Source organism: Cetorhinus maximus, chromosome 4 (assembly GCF_964194155.1).
Source record: "Cetorhinus maximus chromosome 4, sCetMax3.hap1.1, whole genome shotgun sequence".
In the NCBI taxonomy this organism is placed as follows: Eukaryota; Metazoa; Chordata; class Chondrichthyes; order Lamniformes; family Cetorhinidae; genus Cetorhinus; species Cetorhinus maximus.
This window is the reverse complement of record NC_135882.1, coordinates 82,322,751-82,342,881: the sequence shown is the minus strand read 5'-3', so window position 1 is coordinate 82,342,881 and position 20,131 is coordinate 82,322,751. Positions and strand designations below refer to the sequence as shown.

At 41.6% G+C, this 20,131-nt stretch overlaps 1 protein-coding gene across 5 annotated transcripts in view; it reads right to left on the bottom strand.

Annotated features, from left to right (window-relative positions):
• pde7a (phosphodiesterase 7A) overlaps positions 1 to 20,131 on the bottom strand; it is a 137,246-nt gene that overhangs the window by 77,108 nt on the left and 40,007 nt on the right. For all 5 annotated transcript variants that reach the window (XM_078540409.1, XM_078540410.1, XM_078540411.1 and 2 more), the window contains 2 exons: positions 4,329 to 4,389; positions 2,201 to 2,284 (listed from right to left, as the gene is read on the bottom strand). In XM_078540409.1, coding sequence (XP_078396535.1) covers positions 2,201 to 2,284; positions 4,329 to 4,389 — 145 coding nt within the window. The remainder of the gene's footprint in view (positions 1 to 2,200; positions 2,285 to 4,328; positions 4,390 to 20,131) is intronic.

Genomic DNA, 20,131 nt, shown 5'->3' with positions numbered 1-20,131 from the left:
ATAAATAGGATTTCGTGCAAATAGGATAGAGTTTTTCATCAACTGAAGTTTATGGAGGGTGGAAGATTGAAGGTGAAACAAGAGAGCTTTAGAATGGTTCAGCCTGGAGGTGAAAAAAGCCTGGATGAGGGTACCAGCGGTGGATGGCCAATGCATAGGACTGATATAGAAGTACTGGGATTAATTGGTAGGTGGTCTTTGTGACACAGATCCTAAGCGGTTGGAAACTCAGCTCAACTAGATAGGATGCTCAGGCTTTTAAAGGTCTGGTTCAACACAAGACAATAGCTCGGGTGGAGAATGGAATTGACATGGAGGGTACGGAATTTATGGTGGGCCTGCGGATGATGGCTGCAGTCGTCCTTGTTTACATTGCTGAAACTGCAATTCACCTAGGTCTGGATTTTTTAGACAAGCGTTACAATAGAACAGTGGGCAAGAGAGGTAGGTGGTGACAGGTAGAGAAGGAGCTCATCAAAATACATGTAGAACCTAACCTAAATACTTCTGATAATATTACCAAGGGCCAAAAGGTGGATGGCACAGCAGTAGCCCACTCAGCTCTTTGATCCTGTTCTGTCATTCTATTGGATCATGACATGTGTATCTCAACTCTGTTTACCTGCCTTTGCTCCATTTCTCATTGGATTGCCTAACCCAACAAAGCCTAATCTTGAAAAATTCAAGTGATAGAGAATTTACCTTTTTGGGGGAGAAGATTCCAGATTTGCATGAAGTTTTGTTTGACAGAGTTTTTCCTGATTTCACTCCTAGCATGACCTAGCTCTAATTTTAAGCTTACGCTTTTTTGTTCTGGATTCCTCCAGCAGAGGAGATAGATTTTCTGCATTGATTCTCAAATCCATTCATCATTTTAAACACCTCAATTAGATCACTGCTCAATCTTCTAAAGTCTAGGGAATACAAACCAAGTTTATACATCCTGCACTCATAATCCTGACATCATGCTGAAGGATATGCACTGTTTCCCTTCCAAGATCAATAGGTCTTTCCTGAGGAATGAACCAAAGATAGATCCTTGGGGCAATCTAGTGGTAACACTCTTCCAAGGTGTGAAGAGAAACCAAAGCTGGAAATGCTTTAGCACTGTTTAGAAAGGAACCAAATGATGATAGTCCCATTTAGCTGGAGATGGAAGAGACACATTGGAGGAAAATGATGTGGTCAACCACATTAAAAATTGCAGAGGTCAAGGTGGATGGGGAGAGGTAATATAACAGTGACTGTTTTGAAAGATATCAATGTGACTGATCAAAGTCAATTTGCTGCAGTGGCAGGGGGAGAAATCAGATTAAAGAGATTCGAACATGAAGATTTTGGAAAGATGACAAGGACTTAGGGCAGATTAAAGAACTTTAGATACGAAAGGGAGGTTGGAGATGGGGCAGTAGTTTGCAGTGGGGTCGAGGGTTAGTTTTTGAGCAAGCAGGCGATGATGGTTGTTTTGAAAGGAGTGGGACAATACTTGAGGAGAGGGAGATGACAATGGTTTAGAAAAGATGAGGGACAGTACCTGAGGGGAGGGAACCATTTACAAAATCAGCTAGCATGGGAGCCAAGAGGGGAGGATTGGTGGTTATCAGTTTAGTGGAAGTAAGTTAAAAAAAGCATGAAGTAGGGCTCAGGGACAAGATGTGCTCAGACAGAGCATGATGGAGGCAAGAGAAAAAGTAGTGAAAGACATGAGTCCAAGGCAATGGCAGACCTCAGGGAAAGGCAATGCTACGAAGGCAACTTAACAAATGTATTTTTTTAGTCTCATTCTCAATGACAAAGAAGTTGCACTGGTTGTTAGAGGTGAGGGTGAAGTAGGCAAGCAGAAGTGTTTAAGGGAACGATTGGAAAGAGCGAGAAAAAGGCCATGGTTATCCTTACATTCCAGGATGATCCTGAAATAACGAATAGCTTTGACAAATTCAGTCTTGCTACTGAAATTAAACTTTCATAGTACGGGGACTCAGATAAACTGTCCTCTGTAAAATGAGCAAACTTGATACAACTTTCTAGCACTGGTGTTTTAGCATTCCAAGTTTCCTTCCACTTTACACTTAAAAGCACAAAGATATGATGATAGGTTTCTTGATCAAGCTAGATTTAGGCTAAACAAATTTCCTTCCAAAACATGGAGAGCTATTCTTTAAGCAATCTCGTAACAAGGCACATCAAATAATATACTTACAGTGCAAAAGACGAAAATCAACGTAAGGATGAGAATCTCTCCTTTCAGGTTGAAAACCTGCCCGGCTCCTCACTCGTACATCCCCTGAAAGAAAGCACAAAAAACATTTTAAGAATATCCAGGGTTAACACAGGTGCTGATGGAATCATACCTAGCATGGCCTTCACTAGAGAGGGGAACAAGAAAGGGAAATAAAAAGTCAGCAATAAAGACATACAAGCATTTTCAGATGATTTACCCTTGATCCACAAGATCTACAATAAGCACAACTCTTGAACATTACCACTACCTAATCTACATGAATGGGTCCTGCAGTGATCAGTGGACAGGTGATTAATTTGTTTGTGCAAACTTCTCTTCCACCTGATCCAGCGCTCTTGCCTCTGATTCAGGTTAGGGTTCCAGCTCCACTTCAAAAATTTCAGTATATTATCTAGACTGACAATTCTACGCTGATGATATGCTGCATTATCGGATGTGCTGCCTTTAAGTTTCAACTACTACATTAAGGCTTGTCTGCCTGTTCAGGTAGCTGTATAACTGAGAAGTGTAACACGATAGGGAAAACATCCTTTCCTCGAGCCCTGCAAATGTTTTTTCTCAGGTACTTATCCGAATCCCTTTTGAAAGCCCCGACTGAACCAGCCTCCACCACGCTCTCAGGCAACATGTTCCAGATCCTAACCACTCTCGGCATCAAAACATTCTCCCTCATGTCACCATTAGTTCTTTTGCCAATCACCTTGGAAATAATATATGACAGGAAATATGCACACTGTGCATCTCTAAATACAGCTAAGTGAAAGGGTGGAGGTCAAGGTACTCAAAACCTTGCATTTAATACACTTCCTGTTTGTCACAATTCCTGTGTCGTGATTTGGTTGTCATGCTGTTTTTAATCATACCTCTGTGTGCCAGCTAGAATTATTTTTTGCTTATGTTTGCATAGGTTTATATATTTACCTTATGACGTAATAAATTTGACCCCTCTAGAAGCTAGGTAGCACTGTGAAACTTTCCTCCTTCTTTGCTCATTTTCATTGAAATGCTCAGAAAATCTACCCCTCATGTTCCTGATGCTCACCCACAAACATTGGTCATTATTTCCCTCCTTGGTATTCTTTATGGCAGACTGATGCATCCTCTTCCACTGCTGCCCAACTTTCCCCACTAATCATAGATCCTAGGTCACACATCTGTACACTCTGCCATGCACTTAACAGCTCCTACTGCCAATCAGTTATAGTATAGTGTTCTTAAAAACTAAGGGGGTGATTTTCCACAAAGTTTCTCCAGATTGTACACAGTTGCAGAAACCCTGGAAAGCATAAAAATGGTTTATTTTATAAAATTTTTCTTGTTGGTTCTTCCAACAATGTTACAGTAGATGAGGGAGAGGAAGAATCCCATGAAAATTCACCCTCAAAGTTAATTTAATGGATCAGACCAGGGAAATCAATTTTTTTTTTGAAATTTGAACGAGAGAAGAGGGCATCTATATGGAGACAAAAAACTGGGCTAGCTGAAACAGCGTACATCTTAGAAAAAAGGTTACAATGGGAAGGATACTAACAGTAAGAGGAAGGGGCGAGAGCTGGAGGGGGAATGGCATACAGTCTCAATGGAAAGCAATAGCTGCAGTTGAGTAGCAAGGATGCTGAGATCAGAGGCTGGAGTGCAGAATGATGCTAGCAAGGTACGCTGCAAAGATCACCAAAGCGACCAGGACAAGGGGCTGCAAATTAAGAGGGTACAAGTCACGGAGTGACTAAATAGCAGTGCTCATCATACTGGAGAGAGTGAAGTGCAAAGGAGTAGGTTAGTCAAATCTAATTGAGTTGTAACCACTTTAAGCGCGTTCTCTCCCTATATAACCTGTCATCCCCTGACGTGAGGAGGCAGACAAAATTAGATGATGACAGAGAGAGAAACTCAACGGGATGCAGAATGAAAAATGCCAACACAAAGATTAAGTAACAGAAACAATCCTGACTCACCAGAATCAGTGGTATGGAAGAACCAGAGCAAGAGAGTGAGAATGAGAACGAGAGCCAGAGACGGGTATAAATAGATAGGTATGTTCTGATGATGAGTCACAAGACAATAAGAGTGCAACTAGATTACTCACCTAACATACGAATGTACAAAGCAGTCTGATCTGAGCTTTCGTAGGATATTGCTCCTCGTCTCTGAAAAATAGGAGACCAACAGAGAAATTGTTACTTCAAAATAGAGTTCAACTCCAAAAAACAGAAGGTGCAAAAAAACAATGCGGCATACTCAGGGTACTGTGGAAATGGCTTTTATTTCTTTTTAAATAGGCTGAAGGAAGTAAAGGAAGTACATAGTTTTGGGCACCAAAATAAAATCTAGGCAGAGCTCACATTCATGTCAGAATGCACTCAATTGAGTCTGACTGGAAGACAAACAGAAAATATTTATATCTTTGGCTAATAATAAAACACCAATGATTGAGAGTCAAATTCATGAGTCCAATCTGAAAGAACAGAAGTAGCCATTTAGATCCTCAAGCCTGTTCCACCATTTTAGCCAGATCATCTCAGCTCCATTTGCCCATCTTTGCAACAGGATACATGATGACCCTAGAAGCTTGCAGACTGGGGAGTTAAATGGCTAATTAGCTTTAATGTAAATAAATGGGAGGTGATGTACTTCAGAATGAAAAGAAGAAACTTTTTTTTTTAATTCATTCACGGGACGTGGCCTTTGCTGGCTGGGCCAGCATTTATTGCCCATCCTTAGTTGCCCTTGAGAAGGTGGTGGTGAGCTGCCTTCTTGAACCGCTGTAGTCCATGTGGTGCAGGTACACCCAGAGTGCTATTAGGAAGGGAGTTCCAGGACTTTAACCCAGCAACAGTGAAGGAACAGCAATATATTTCCAAATCAGGATGGTGAGTTACATGGAGGGGAGCCTCCAGGTGATGGTGTTCCCATCTATCTGCTGCCCTCGTCCTTCTAGATGGTAGTGGTCATGGGTTTGGAAGGTGCCGTCTAAGAAGCCTTGGTGAATTCCTGCAGTGCATCTTGTAGATGGTATACACTGCTGCTACTGTGCGTCGGTGGTGGAGGGAGTGAATGTTTGTGAATGGGTGCCAATCAAGCGGGCTGTTTTGTCCTGGACGGTGTCCAGCTTCTTGAGTATTATGGGAACTGCACTCATCTAGGCAAGTGGAGAGCATTCCATTACACTCCCGACTTGCGCCCTGTAGCTAGTGGACAGGCTTTGGGGAGTCAGGAGGCGAGTTACTCGTCGCAGGATTTCTAGCCTCTGACCTGGTCTTGTAGCCACAGTATTTATATGGCTAGTCCAGTTCAGTTTCTGTTCAATGATAACCCCCAGGATGTTGATAGTGGGGGATTCTGTGATGGTAATGCCATTGAACATCAAGGGGCAATGGTTGGATTCTCTCTTGTTGGAGATGGTCATTGCCTGATACTTGTGTGGCACAAATGTTACTTGCCACTTGCCAGCCGAAGCCTGGATATTGTCCAGCTCTTGTTGCATTTGGACATGGTCTGCTTCAGTATCTGAGAAGTCGTGAATGGTGCTGAACATTGTGCAATCATCAGCGAACATCCCCATTTCTGACCTTATGATGGAAGGAAGGTCATTAATGAAGCAGTTGAAGATGGTTGGGCCTGGGGCACTATCCTGAGGAACTCCTGCAGTGATGTCCTGGGGCTGAGATGATTGACCTCCAACAACCACAACCATTTTCCTTTGTGCTAGGTATGACTCCAGCCAGTGGAGGGTTTTCCCCGATTCCCATTGACTCCAGTTTTGACTCCAAATGAACCTTAGAAAATAAAGAAGCTGAATGGGATAGAAGAGCAAAAGGGGTCTAGAGATCAGCAAATAAATTATTAAAAGCAGAAATGCAGATTAGCAAAGCAATAAAAATTCCCAACAAAGCATTTATTTCCAAGGATTCAAAAGTAGAAGTAATGAAGTGGGAAGACTGAAGCCACTGTTCTTGGTCCACCCTCCAAACTCCATTCTCCATTCCTTTCTCCCTGGCAACAATCTGAGATTAAGCTAGTCTGTTCCCAACCTCCATGTCACATTTGATCTCTAGTTGAGCTTCCGAACTCACATTCACACCATCAGCTATTTGCTGCTCCATAACATCGTCCAACTTCAACGCTGCCTCAGCTCATCTGCCGAGACTCTCATTTATGACTTTGTTACCTCTAGATTCGACTATTCCAATGTAATCTTGGCTGGCCTCCTACATTCTACCTTCCGTATGCCCAAGGTCACCCAAAGCCCAGCGGCTCCTGTCTTAGCTTGCAGCAAGTCCCATTCCCCTATCACTCCTGTGTTCACTGACTTACGTTGGCTGCCAGTCAAGCAACGTCTTTAAAATTCTTATCCTTATTTTCAAATTCCTCCATGGGCTTTAACCAACTCTGCAATCTCCTCCAGCCCCACAATCCTCAAAGATCTGCACACTTCTAAATCTGGCCTTTTGTGCATTTCCAAATTTAACTGCTCCACCTCTGCCTCCAGCTGCCTAGGCCCCAAGCTTCAGAATACCTCCCCTACACCTGTGTGTGTCTCTACCTCGCTTTCCTCTTTAAGGCACTCCTTAAAAGCTACCTCTTTGACCAAGCTGACCTGAGATCCCTTTACATGTGTCGGTGTCATACTGTTATAGAATGCTCCTGTGAAGCGCCTAACTTGTATAGAACCCTGATCAGGGAGAGGAAACCACCTTCCAACATGAACAAGGAGGCTTTGAGAAGGAGGAATCAAAAATGTTGGGGAGCTTTAAGTATTCGAGATGTAGGCAAAAGTCTTCACTTTCCCTGAGGGCATTAAGAATCAATGATTGTGAAACAGGAGCCAAATATAGACAAGACTAGTAGGGGCATGGTGTCCCTTCTTTAGAGGACCAGTAGGGTTCTTATGGCAATCAGGAGTTTTCATGGTCATTTTATCTGGTGCAAGCTTACAAATTACAAGGTTTATTGAATTGGGATTTAAATATAACCTCTGGGTGCTACTCCAGTATAATAGCTACAAGGTTACCATGCTCAATGGTGTAGAGTGAGCTGGATTCAAAGAAGGTTGAGTACCTTTCTAATACTGGAACATTATTGAATTAGATATGGGACAGTTACTGTTGAGCTAACATTTACCCAAAAAAAGAACAGCATAATGCGGCAGGAAAAAAATCAGCATGGTTTTGGGAGGTGACATTTTCAGGAACTTTGGAGAAGAACAGTGGATATTAAAGGAAAGAGGGGATAAAGAGTGGACTTTGTTGAGGAGTGATGTCATTGTAGCCTAGTGAACCTTCTCTGGACTGCTTCCAGTGCACAAGTCGCGAGTTTGCTGGAATACTCTCTACTTACGTGGACGAATGCAGCTCCAACAACACTCAAGAAGCTGGATTCCATCCAGGACAAAGCAACCCACTTGATGAGCACCCCATCAACCACCTAAGACATTCACTCCCTACGTCACTGACACACAGTAGCAGCAATATGTACCATCAATATGTACCATCTGCAAGATGCACTACAGGAACTCTTCAAGGATCTTCCACAGTACCTTCCAAACCCACAAACTCTGCCATCGAGAAGGACAAGAGCAGCAAGTGCAGGGGAACACCACTAAATGCAACTTCACCTTTAAATCACACATCATCCTAATTTGGAAATATACCTTCACTGTTGCTGGGTCAAAATCCCAGAACTCCCTCCCTATGTCACATTTACTGCAGCAGTTCGAAAAGGCAACTCACGATCAACTTCTCGAGGGTAATTAGGGATGGGCAGTTGGCCTTGCCAGCAACACGTCTGGCAAATGAACATTGCACCATAAATGTTACAATAAAATGTTATTTCACTTACTTAACAAACTGTCAGGACAGGTGCAGAATTGCACTGGACCAACAGTCCCAAACAATAAAGCATTGTACAAGCCAGGTCCACAAACAAGATTAAAGCCTGAATTTGACAGCTCACTACTAAAAATATTTTTAAAAACGGCATTATGTTTTTGGAAATGTACATACACAAGTGTTTTACTACAAAAGTTGATCAATGTTATTTTCAATCCTTTGCCAGAAGAGATTAATTTTGTTGCCAATTTTTGCAGCTTCCAAGCCCTATTGACAGGCCCATCATTTCCTTCACTTTCTTCATCAGTTATTTATTCTTGTCCTTAAAATTTCCTCTTCGTGTCCTAGAAGATTATCCCTCCCTTCCAGAATCAGAAACTTTCTCTGAACACCAATACAAAATAAATTGTTCAAGACAACTAACATTTCCCAGGTCCTCAATAACATCCCACTTCAATATCTTTCAACAGACTTGGTACTTTGATCACAGACATACTAAAATAGGTTAACACAGATTCCTGATATTCAACCTAGTGACATCTGAGAACCCTTGAGTGGCAATTCCTTAGGAACCACTTCCACTGTGCTGCTTTAATTTCACCAAAATATGGCAGAAACCTTGTTTATAAATGTCAACACGATTTCTTCCGCCCATGAAATTATTCTGGCATACTGAGAGCAGCCCTCAGGAAATTCTGGCCATTCAGCATCAGTTGAGATAGGCAGGACACTGAGGGTAAAAGAAGCAGCACAGTTTAAACCTGTAAAGTCTGTTCTGCGCATGTTCTGAATTACAGTAGGAGGTCATGTCCTCAATGTCTGAAACAGGCATGTTTAGATAAATGTGGAATTCACTTTTTAGTTTTTTCTTTCTCTTGTGGCCATAAGCCACACAAAGAGGTGGAAAACAGCTGTTTTTCGGCTAGCTGAAGTCACTTCATAAGCAGCTCAACTTTTTTCTGCATCCACAATGTTTCAGTATGCAGAAAGCTGAGCCCCAATGGGGGACAACTTCAACCATCTCAAAGTAAGTAATTTTCTAGACCATCACACAAACAATTAACTTTTTGATTACTCAGCTGCTCTGGACAATAAGCACTGGCACGGCAGTGAGCAGGGAAAGCAAGGTGCATCTATTGTCCCTAGGAACACTAATCAAGTCACAAGTTCTACTGCACAACAAATGAGCCTATTTTGCTTGTCATTAACGAGACAAGGAAATATGTGCCACTGAAGGGCCAAATGGCTTCCTTTTGCGCCGCAAAAACTCTATGATAAAGAAGATAAATGATTCAAAAGCATGGTTTTGATAACATTTCTTTTCTCCTGCAAGAATACAAATGATGGATCAAAGTCATATAATAGAAATTCATTCAAGCCTTGTTCCTACACAGATAAACCTTTAAGCATGCTGTGTATAAGTTTTAGGTTTTAGGTTTTGTGTATTCTCTACCATTGAGGTCTGGTTATATTTTGGTTACTATCTACATTAGCTTGCTTGAGATTGATAGATCTTTGGCTACTAAGGGGATTAAGTGATATGGGGGATAGTCCAGGGAGGTGCAGTTGAGGTCTAAGATCAGCTATGATCATATCATATGACAGAACAGACAAAGGGCCAAATGGCCTATTCCTCCCATTTCTTTTGTAAATTGTATCATCTGTCTGATTCTGGGGTTTTATATAGTAAATGTATTATAAATAGGCTCCATCTGTTTTAAGGAACAATAAATTAGTATTGCTAAAAAAGAGAGACAGGTCTAAGCTTTTCATCTTGCACTCATCAAGATCAGGACACGTGCAAGAATACCAATATAAGGGGGAAAACAACAAGTTGGACTGTATGTGAAGAGATTGCTGATTGGTTGGCAAGTGGTGTTGCCATGGCGAATGTACCACTGATGGTGACTGAATGTTAACTACCAAGCATTGTTTGAAATTTAAACCAGACTGCTTGACCCTGATTGGTTGAGGAATTGCTCTGAGGAATGAGTCAGCGAATGGCTGTCACTTATTTTGTTTAGCTGAAATAGGTGCAATGTATGTACATGTTTTTTCTGTCTGCAAAGAACAGGGCCCATGTATTCACATATGTAGGTTCTAGTACACACAAATGGGCCACACTGCGAGTCCAACTGACAATCTTTAATTGGTTGTCAGCATAATTCTTAGCGCATTGAGGATTATTTAGCAAATGTTGTCCAATCACGGAATCACATCTAATGTTGGACACTGTGTTTTGAGCTTTGCAACTTTGGGCTGGTTGGGTACGATCTGTACCCTGCCCATTGCAAACAGCGGCTTGGACATGCTGTTTGATACGATCCATCAGTCTTTGGAACGTACAGCCAATGTACCTAACATCACACTGGCACTAAAATTCATATACCACATTACTCATTTGTGTGATAAGCAGAATGTCTTTTTGGCTTGACAGCAGCATCCTGCTAGTGGTGAATTCCATCCATGGTGCTACTGCATAGTAGCAGCAGGAAACAGTTAGTTTCACCTGTTGCTCAAATTTTTGCGATACCTTGCCCTTCTTGGGTAATCCGAGAAAGATGGGCACTTTTCAGGGCCAAAAGTGACGGCCTGTTCATGTGTTTGCATGATATACAGCGCGAAATGATTGGTCTCTTTTTCTCTCTTAATTTCTATCTTCCTTCTCTCTCTCTCACTTTGCTCTTTCTTCCGTCATCCTTCTCTCTCTATCTTCCATCCTTCTCTGTTTCTCTCTCCTGTCCTGGATATTTTTCTTCCTGATGTGTTTTTCCCCATACTGGGAAGTGTATATCTACGGTCATTGATAATAGGATCTGACTTGGCTTTAATATGATCAACCTCCCCCCACCCCACCTCTTCTGGCTCAGAGGTGGCGAAACGAATTGCTGTGCACTATCCATCAAACTGAGATTAGCCAACTCAGCACAGCCTATGGATTTGACACGGGACTTACTCAATGTCACATACATGTCAACAATGCGCTTATCATGCAGACAATCAGATTTCTGAAATCCTCTTTACACTATCATCATTTGTGACCTGAAATCAGTGTGCATCGCCAAACACACAGAACACATTTCACTGCTCTAAAGTACAGTGGCTAATGCACTGGACGGGGAGTTTTCATCTCCAGTATACAGAGCTGTCATTCATGCTCATGCTAAAATCAATCAGCTGATTTTTTGTGACAATTATTTTTTAAATGATTAAATTCAGGGGATTTTTATATGACCCCAAAAATCTTCATGTGTGAAAAATCTTCATGTTCATTTTGGAAGGACAAGCCAAGGTAGGACATACACAGTAAATGGTAGGGCACTGAGGAGTGCGGAGGAACAAAGGGATCTGGGAGTTCAGATACATAATTCCCTGAAAGTGGCGTCACAGGTAGACAGGGTTGTAAAGAAAGCTTTTGGCATACTGGCCTTCATAAATCAAAGTATTGAGTAAAGGAGTTGGGATGTTATGGTGAGGTTGTATAAGACATTGGTGAGGCCAACTTTGGAGTATTGTGTGCAGTTCTGGTCACCTAACTACAGTAAGGATATCAGTAAGATTGAGAGAGTGCAGAGAAGATTTACTAGGATGTTGCTGGGTCTTAAGGAGTTGAGTTACACGGAAAGATTAAACAGGTTAGGACTTTATTCCTTGGAGCGTAGAAGAATGAGGGGAGATTTGATAGAAGTTTACAAAATTATGATGGGTATAGACAGAGTAAATGCGAGTAGGCTCTTTCCACTTCGATTAGGAGAGATAAACACGAGAGGACATGGCTTTAGGGTGAAAGGGGAAAGGTTTAGGGGGAATTTCTTCACTCAGAGTGGTGAGAGTGTGGAACGAGCTACCATCTGACGTGGTAAATGCGGGCTCACTCTTAAGTTTTAAGAATAAATTGGATAGATACATGGTTGGGAGAGGTCTGGAGGGTCATGGACTAGATGCAGGTCAATGGGACTAGCGGAATAATATTTCGGCACAGACTAGAAGGGCCAAATGGCCTGTTTTCTGTGCTGTAGTGTTCTATGGTTCTGAGAGAGAAAATCAGGAAAAAAAAACTCAGTATCAAATCATATGTCAAGAATTCATACAGTTTGTTTCAAACTGAGCAAGTGGTTGGTTGGGAAGGGGTCTGAAATCAGTGCTTGGAGAAGCATGGAATAAGGAAAAGCCAGTAGTGCTTTGTTAAGGCAAATCATATCTGACTTAACTGAACTGCTTGATGAATTAGCAGTGGGGGCAGCTGAAAGTAGAGCAATAGATGTGTCTATAAACTTTCAAAACACAATTGATAAAGTGCCATTTCAAAGACTTATTCAAAAAATAGAAACACGGGATTAAAGGGACAAAAACACATTACCTCACCAGTATTTAACTGCTGTTTGTAGGACTTTGCAGTGCACAAAGTTAGTTGCCATGTTTCCTACATGACAAGAATGACTTCAATTTAAAAAATACTTAATTAGCTGCAGAGGCTTGGGATGATTCAAGATCATGAAAGACACTATATAAGCACATTTTTTTTTAAAGAATTTGTAGAATTATTAGATAAATGCAGAAATTTGTACCCTTTGAATATTAATTTTACTATAAAAGGCTGGACTTGGTTAAGGGGGAGTTAAAACCTAAAATATAAAGGTACCGCTACCTGCCGTATACATGCCCACTGGTTGAGAGGCGTTCGTGTTTCTTGTCTTGGAGAGTTATTGATAGATTAAGTGAATGGGTACAACTGTGACAAATGGATTTCAATTTAGGAACATACAAAGTCAGGTTAGAACGAAGTACTTTTTAAATGGTGTAAGGGGCTGGGGAGCTCAGATAATTATAATCTCATGAATGGCACAGAAAGTAACCAAAAAGGATAATGGAATGCTGGCCTTTATATCTAGGGGACTAGAATAAAAGGGAACAGAAGTTATGCTAAAGCAATACAAAGCCCTGGTTATACCACACCTGTGAGCTGTTTTGGGCACCACACTGTAGGAAGGATATATTGGCCTTGGAAAGAGTGCAACATAGATTTACCAGAATGATACCTGAATTCAGAGTTAAATTACAAGTACAGGTTACATAGTGTATTCCCTGGAATTTAGAAGGTTAAGGGGTGGTTTGATCAAAGTTTTCAAGGTATTAAGGGGAACAGAGGGAAGGTAGAAAGAAACTATTTCTGCTGGTTGAGAGTCTTGGTCTGGGGGGCTAGACTAAAGTTAAGAGCCTTCAGGAGTGAAGTTAGGAAACAGCAAAGGATGGTAGAAGTTTGGAACTTTCTTCTTCAACCAACAATTGATGTTAAATCAATTGTAACTGTAATTTTAAGTGTAAAATTTATAGATTTTTATTAACCAAAGGTATGAAGGGATATGGGGCAAAAAGCTTTAAGTCACAGATCAGCCATCTCTCAAAAAGGAGCTAAAAGGCCTGCTCCTGTTCCAACAAGAGATGGAGCACTTCATTAACATTTTTAAATCCCGCTCTCACAGCATATTTTGGAGTCTGATTTAAATTTAACAGCTGCCAACTGGGTTCCCCAGGGCTTGGGATACCTGACAGCAATAGGAAAGAAAGAGAGAGCTGCCAGCTCACGAGGCAAGTGCATTTGTGGGCCAGGAGCAGCAGTTCTTCTGCCCCCAGGCAAAACCTTGATCTCCCTTTCTCCCTTGCCCCTCTCCGTTGAAAATGTCGACCTCACCCATCCAACCACTGATATCCAGCCCACCCAGTGATCGACCTTTTTGCCTCCACACCTGGCCTACCCTGCCTTTGCTGGGGACCATCTGAGGGTGCAGCCTTGTGCTAATCTGGCTAGCTGGTAGGCATGTTATGGAAGAAAAAATGAAGTTTGCTCTTAAATTTGGCAGAGCCTTTATGTTAACAGCCATGCTGTGCTGGGTTTCCACCCCTACTACTGCTCCGCCCCAGAAATAATGAGGCCAGTGATGCTGTTAGAAAACTCAGAGGAACACTGTGTTCTCCCTGGTACAATGGGCTAATGGAAGACCAGAGTAGATCATTTTCCAAAAGGTGACATATCTCAGGATCTTCAGAATATAAAACAACAGCAACAGTTTGTTAAGAGTTCAACTGTGAAGATTCTTTCCTAGCTAGGAAGCCAAGGCATTGGCTTTAACAGCAGATAACTGCCCACAAGTGGTGATGTCCTTTTGCATTACACATTCGCAAAGGACAAAAGTCATTTTGTTTTAATACCTTCTTTAAACACGTCTTTTGAGGGAACAACTGCCTCAAAGATTGAAACTAAAGGCAATTTTTGAACAGTAAATGCTGCAAGTTGTTTCTCTTGTGCTCAATGCTGATTGAAGATCCAGGTTTAGCCCCTTGAACATTCATCACCAATATGAATCATGCCACATTGACTGAAGGGACATTCCAGCTATTCTTTCCAGCAGACTGACTCTCCTGTGAAATATAATTTAACATTCACCATCAAAGCTTAGCCATAAATAATGCCCCATTTTGTTCCTTAATTTTTTTTTAAGCATTTTTCATGACTTGTTACATTTTTGATCTAATTTCTGGAAAACTGTCAGGGTTGGCAACCTGCTGTTCCCTAAACCAGAGCACCAAGGCCAACAGCAAGCATCCCCACCAGTGGGATCAACAAACCTAGCAAATTTAGGGATTAAATTTAGAATCCCCATGGTCTAGTTGTTTCAGCTACTCACCAGATGAACCACCAGCTATCCAGGGGACATTAATGTGTTTCATCAACAGCAAGAGAAGGACAGAGGGGGAGATCAAGAGACAGCTCGTACACTGACAGAGTGAAAGCATTGCACACTGAGGGAGCGCGAGATGCTACACCCAAACCAATGGAAAGAAGGAAGGGATATCTGCTAACTGATGCATTGCCTTTACTCACTGAACCTGTAGAGGGAGATTCACTTTAAAAAATAATTACTTCTGTTAGGTTTGAGAGCCAGGGTTAGAGGTTATGGGCCTTGTGAAGGTTTGCTGCACCTGTGGGCTGAGTTGGTTAATGAGATATTGTAACATTTATTGTAATAACTAAGTTGTACAGAATGTTCCTGGTGTAACATTTATTAATCACCTAATACAAGGCACCTGGAATGAAAGGGAATGTGCTCTGTTTATAACAAGGATATGTCCCTTCTAAATCTCTGCCATCTCCATGTAAACTGAATTCCCTTTGCATATGTGCATGCTCAATTTGACTGACACTTTGGGCAGAATTTTCCAGACCCTGGGATGGTGGCAGTGGAGTCAGAGGCGGCAGAAAATGGCAGGCAGCCATATCAGGATAGTTGCCCACCATCCCAAGGGCAGGCAGAAATGTGGAATGGTTACCTTCTGCAAGGCAGCCAATTTAAATAATTAAGGCCCCAATTAGGGGCTGTTTAGAGGGCTTGCCATTTTGCTGACAGTAGAGTTGTCCTCAGCCCCTTGGGGAATCTGCCACCTTAACAGCAGGCTGGGAAGAGAGGGGGAGCGTAGGAGAGCCAGAGGTTCCAACTCCCAAATAGGGGACTGTCTGCAGAAAAGGTTGCACTTGCAGCCCAAATGCTGCCGATGGAGGGGTTTGCCCTTCAATTGAAGGGGCCCACCTGCTTGGCCCCTCCAAAAAAAATGTACTTATCCCTCTATGGGTGACTCTATTTTGAGGCATCTTTGCGCTCTCCTAACTGCCTCAGTAGTGTCCACCTCTCTCGGTGGCACTGCCAAGACTCTAGAGATGCCAGCCCTGTGCCAGCTTCAGGAGTCTGCTCGCCATTCTTAATTGGACCCACTGTCTGGCTTTTGTTACTGGAAAGCTATTGCCAGTAGGGTTCCACATGACTCTCTGATAGATCCCTTCCTTTGGACTTGAAAGTAAGGGGCATGATTAAGAAATTTGCATATGGTTGATAGTGAGGAAGAAAGCAGTAGCCTGCAGGATGCTATCAATCAATTGGTCAGTTGGCCACAAAAGTGGTAAATGGAATTCAAGCCAGGTAAGTGTGATGTAATGCATTTGGGAAGGGCAATGAAGACAAGGGAATACAAAATAAATGGTAGGATATAAGAAACGTAGAGGAACAGAAGGACCTTTGGCCGCATGTCCACAGATCCTTAAAAGGTAGGAGGATGGATAGATAAAGTAGTTGAGAAGGCATGGGGGATATGTTTCTCTTATAAGCCAAGGCATAGAATTCATGAGCAGGGAGGTTACGGTAGAACAGTGTAAAACGTTAGTTGGCTATAGCTGGCATATTGCATACAGCTCTGGTCACCACATTACCAGAACGATGTGATTACATTAAAGTGTGTACAGGGAAGATATACAAGGATATTGCCAGGAATTAAGAATTTTAGTTGCAAGGAAAAACTGGATAAACTGAAGTTGTTTTCTTTCAAACAGAGGAGGCAAAGTGAAAATTTGATTGAGATTTATATAAAATTAGGATAGGCCTAGATAGGATAGATTAGAGGGACTTATTTCCCTTAATAGAGAAGTCAATAACCAGAGGGAATGGATTTAAAATAATTAGAAGGATTAGGAGGGAGTTGAGAAGTGTTTTTTTTAAACCCTGAGGGTGCTTGAATGAGCAGTAGAGGCAGAAATGCTCATCACATCTAACAAATATTTAGATGTGCATTTGAAGTGCCTTAACCTACAAAGCTACAGAACCAAGAGATGGAAGGTGGGATTAGGCCAGATAGCTCTTTTTTTCCCCAGCAGGCATAGACACGATGGGCTCAATGGTCTCCTGTGATGTAAATTTTCTATGTTTTGCTTTTTACTCTCTATCACAAAGACTTTCACCTATAAAACATCATCTGTCTCTGCTCCTGCCACATTCCTTCTGGTGCTGAAACCTTCATTATGCCTCTTTTCATCCCCAGATCCATCTACTCCTATCCTTCCCTGGTTGGCACCCCATTCTCCACACACTGTTCCTTAAACCTCTGTTGTGCTATCCCACACCAAGTCCTCCTTACCAATCACCCCTCTCCTTGCTCACTTGCATATCCTCAAATTTGCAATTCTCATACTTGGATTTAAAACTCTTCCCAGCCTTGCCCCTCATATCTCTAACCTTCTCCAACCACAATCTCTCTGTTCCTTTGACTTTGGCCTGTTGTGCATCCTCTTCTGCCTCTGCTCGACCACCATCAGTCATGCCTTTAACTGACTGTGGAGTTTGCTCCAAAAACCTCTCCTCTTTCTTTTCACCTCATTCTCCTCTTTAAGGATCTTTTTAAATCTGGTCATAGTGGTTGGCTTTTAAGTCACCACTCCTAATAGCTCATTTGTCACGGTGTACACTTCTGGCTGATTATGCCTCTGAATTCCATGTTGAAGGCTTCACATGTTTGTTTTTTTAATCTGGTAAGACAACGTCAAAGAAATAAAAGGTTTCTTTTCCAGTTGGACAATGTTAATCCATACTATGGTAAAACCAGTAAATGCTAGTCTCATATTTCTTGTTTGGAAAGATCTTCCATATATTAATATATATACACACCAATTTTTGGGTAAGCTGTATGTCCACAAGTTTCAAACAATGTTAATTTCCAAAAAGATGAAATAAATAAATCCAAAAATATCAAAATTTAAAAAATATTCTTTGCACCTTCAACTTGTACTAAATAAATCCCTGGGAGACAGAATGACTTCTTGTACATGTAGCAGACTTCACAAATTACCAGTCATTAAATTGAGCATTTTGCAGATATTAATCAGCAATGCAAAACGTAGCAGTCAACCCACAATTGCCCTAATTTTTGGGAACACAGTGTAACGCTTAGTGCAATCAGCTCCTAAAATCTGACAAGAATTGTGCAATTATTCATTACCAGCATCAAGCATGATCATTTCGTCTTGCCTTTTATCAAATTAATTTAATATGCAAGCATCCAAGTTGGCAATTATTGGCATCCACACTAATGTGGATGCCTGTTGATGAGCTCTTTAAAAAAAAAGCAAGGTGAGGAGCCCAAAGCTGAAATGAATAAGAGGTAAGATTAATAAGAAGTGATTCAGTGATATGTAGCTTCAATTTCAAAAATTAGTTAAATTGTAAGATGACAAAAAATGAAGTTAACAAAACTGGATCATGAGAAATGTTTTAACCTAAAAAAAGACAGTGATTATGCAATGAGTCTTAAGTCCACTATCTTAGAATGCACTGTACAGTTGTAGCATCAGGGCATAGTAGTTTTGCTTTGCAATGATGCTCCAGTGTGCAGCTTGAATTCAGAGTCAAAACACACAAGACCCAAACAGGCATCAGACTGAAGCAAAATGAGACTTGCCAGAAGGGTAGTCTTATCCCACTTTGCGATGATGGGAGTGGAGGCCTTGATATCCAATTTTTGTTTCACAAATTTAGTGCCTGTGTACACTCAAAACTACTTTGCACCAACATTAAACTTGCAGTGTAAATGCACCCACTTTAAAAGCTTGACTCCTTCAAGGTTGAAGGGTGAATTTTTCTAATCTTCTCTGACAAATCAATCAATCTTCTAACATAAGGTATCATCAGCCTCAAGGCCTTTCTCTACAACTTTGGGTAGTTTACATTGCCAATGGTTGTGCCAAGAAAATCAGATATGCACAGAAGGTCAGAACTGGAGGAGCGCAGAGATCACAGAGGGCTGGAGAAAGTTACAGAGATAAAGAGACCAAGGCCACGGAGGGAGCTATAAACAATGACAAGAATTTTAAATTTAAGGCTTTACCGGAACAGAATCTAATGTAGGTTGGCGGACATAGGGGTGGTGGGTGAATGGGGCTTGTTGCAAGTTAGGATGCAGGGAGCAGAGCTTTGGATAGACTCAAGCTTGTGGCGGATGCAAAGTGGGAGAGGTTTAGAATAGGGATCTATTCTAGGGGAAACAGGATTTAAACAGATGAGCTGAGGGTAGGGCAGAAATGGACGATGTTATAGAGGTGGAAATGTTGGTGAAGGAAAGGATAATGGGGCATGAAAGCTCAGTTTAGGTTCAAATAGGGTGCCATGTTTGCAAGCAGTCTGGTCCATTCTCATACGTGGCCAGGAAGAGGGATGGAATCAGTGGTTATGGAATGGAGTTTGTGGTGGGGACCAAAGACGATAACTTCAGCCTTATCAATATTTAATACTTCCACTCATCCAATCCTGGATGTCAGACAAGCAGAGTGACAAATCAAAAGCAGTAGAAAATTAAAGGAGGTGGTGGTGGTGGTGGTGGTGTATTGGAGGTTGTTAACCTGCATATGGAACCCTTTCTTTGATGACACTGCCGGGGGCTTAGGACAGCATGTAGAAGGGAGATGAGGTTGCTGGTGAAGAATAGAACCTTGACTCTAGGATGTAACTATTTAGGAGTGGGAAGAGAAGCCATTTCAAGTGATTCTCTGGCTATGACTTTAAAGACCACAATGAAACCATGCAAGGACAATTTCACCCAGCTGAGCGTTGGAAAAGAGGCTTTGGAGGATGATGGTATCATGTCAAAGGCTACAAACAAGAGGAGAAAGGTGAGTAAATATAGTTTACCATGCTTATAGTCACAAAATATTTGTGAATCTGAAGAGGGCCTTTTCAGTGCTGTGTGGCAGGGCTGGTAATGTAGTGGAGGGGTTGAAGCATCATAAATCTTAAAAATCAGAGCTGGGTCATTAAAGGGATGAGATCTGGAAGCACTTTTTTCACAAAAAAACAGTGGAAATCTGGAAGTTCTCACCCCAAAATGTTGTGGCAGTTACTGAGTCAATTGAAATTTTCAAGACAGATTGACAGATTTTTGTTAGGCAAGGGCATCAAGTGAAGTGGAACAAAACCAGTTAAATGGAGTTGAGGTATAAATAGGCCATGATCGAATGAAATCGGGTCAAGGGGTTGAATTAACAACTATTCTTATGTTTATACAGTAAAGAAAGATGGTATAATGGAAGTAACTAAAGATATGATCAAAAAGGTAAATTTTGGAGTAGACCTTTGGAGGGAAAAGGACCAGAATTAACAAAAAGAAAAAGTATTTATATAGAGCTTTTCATAACCCCAGGTGTCCCAAAATGCTTTACAGCCAACCAAGTATTTTTGAAGTGTAGTCA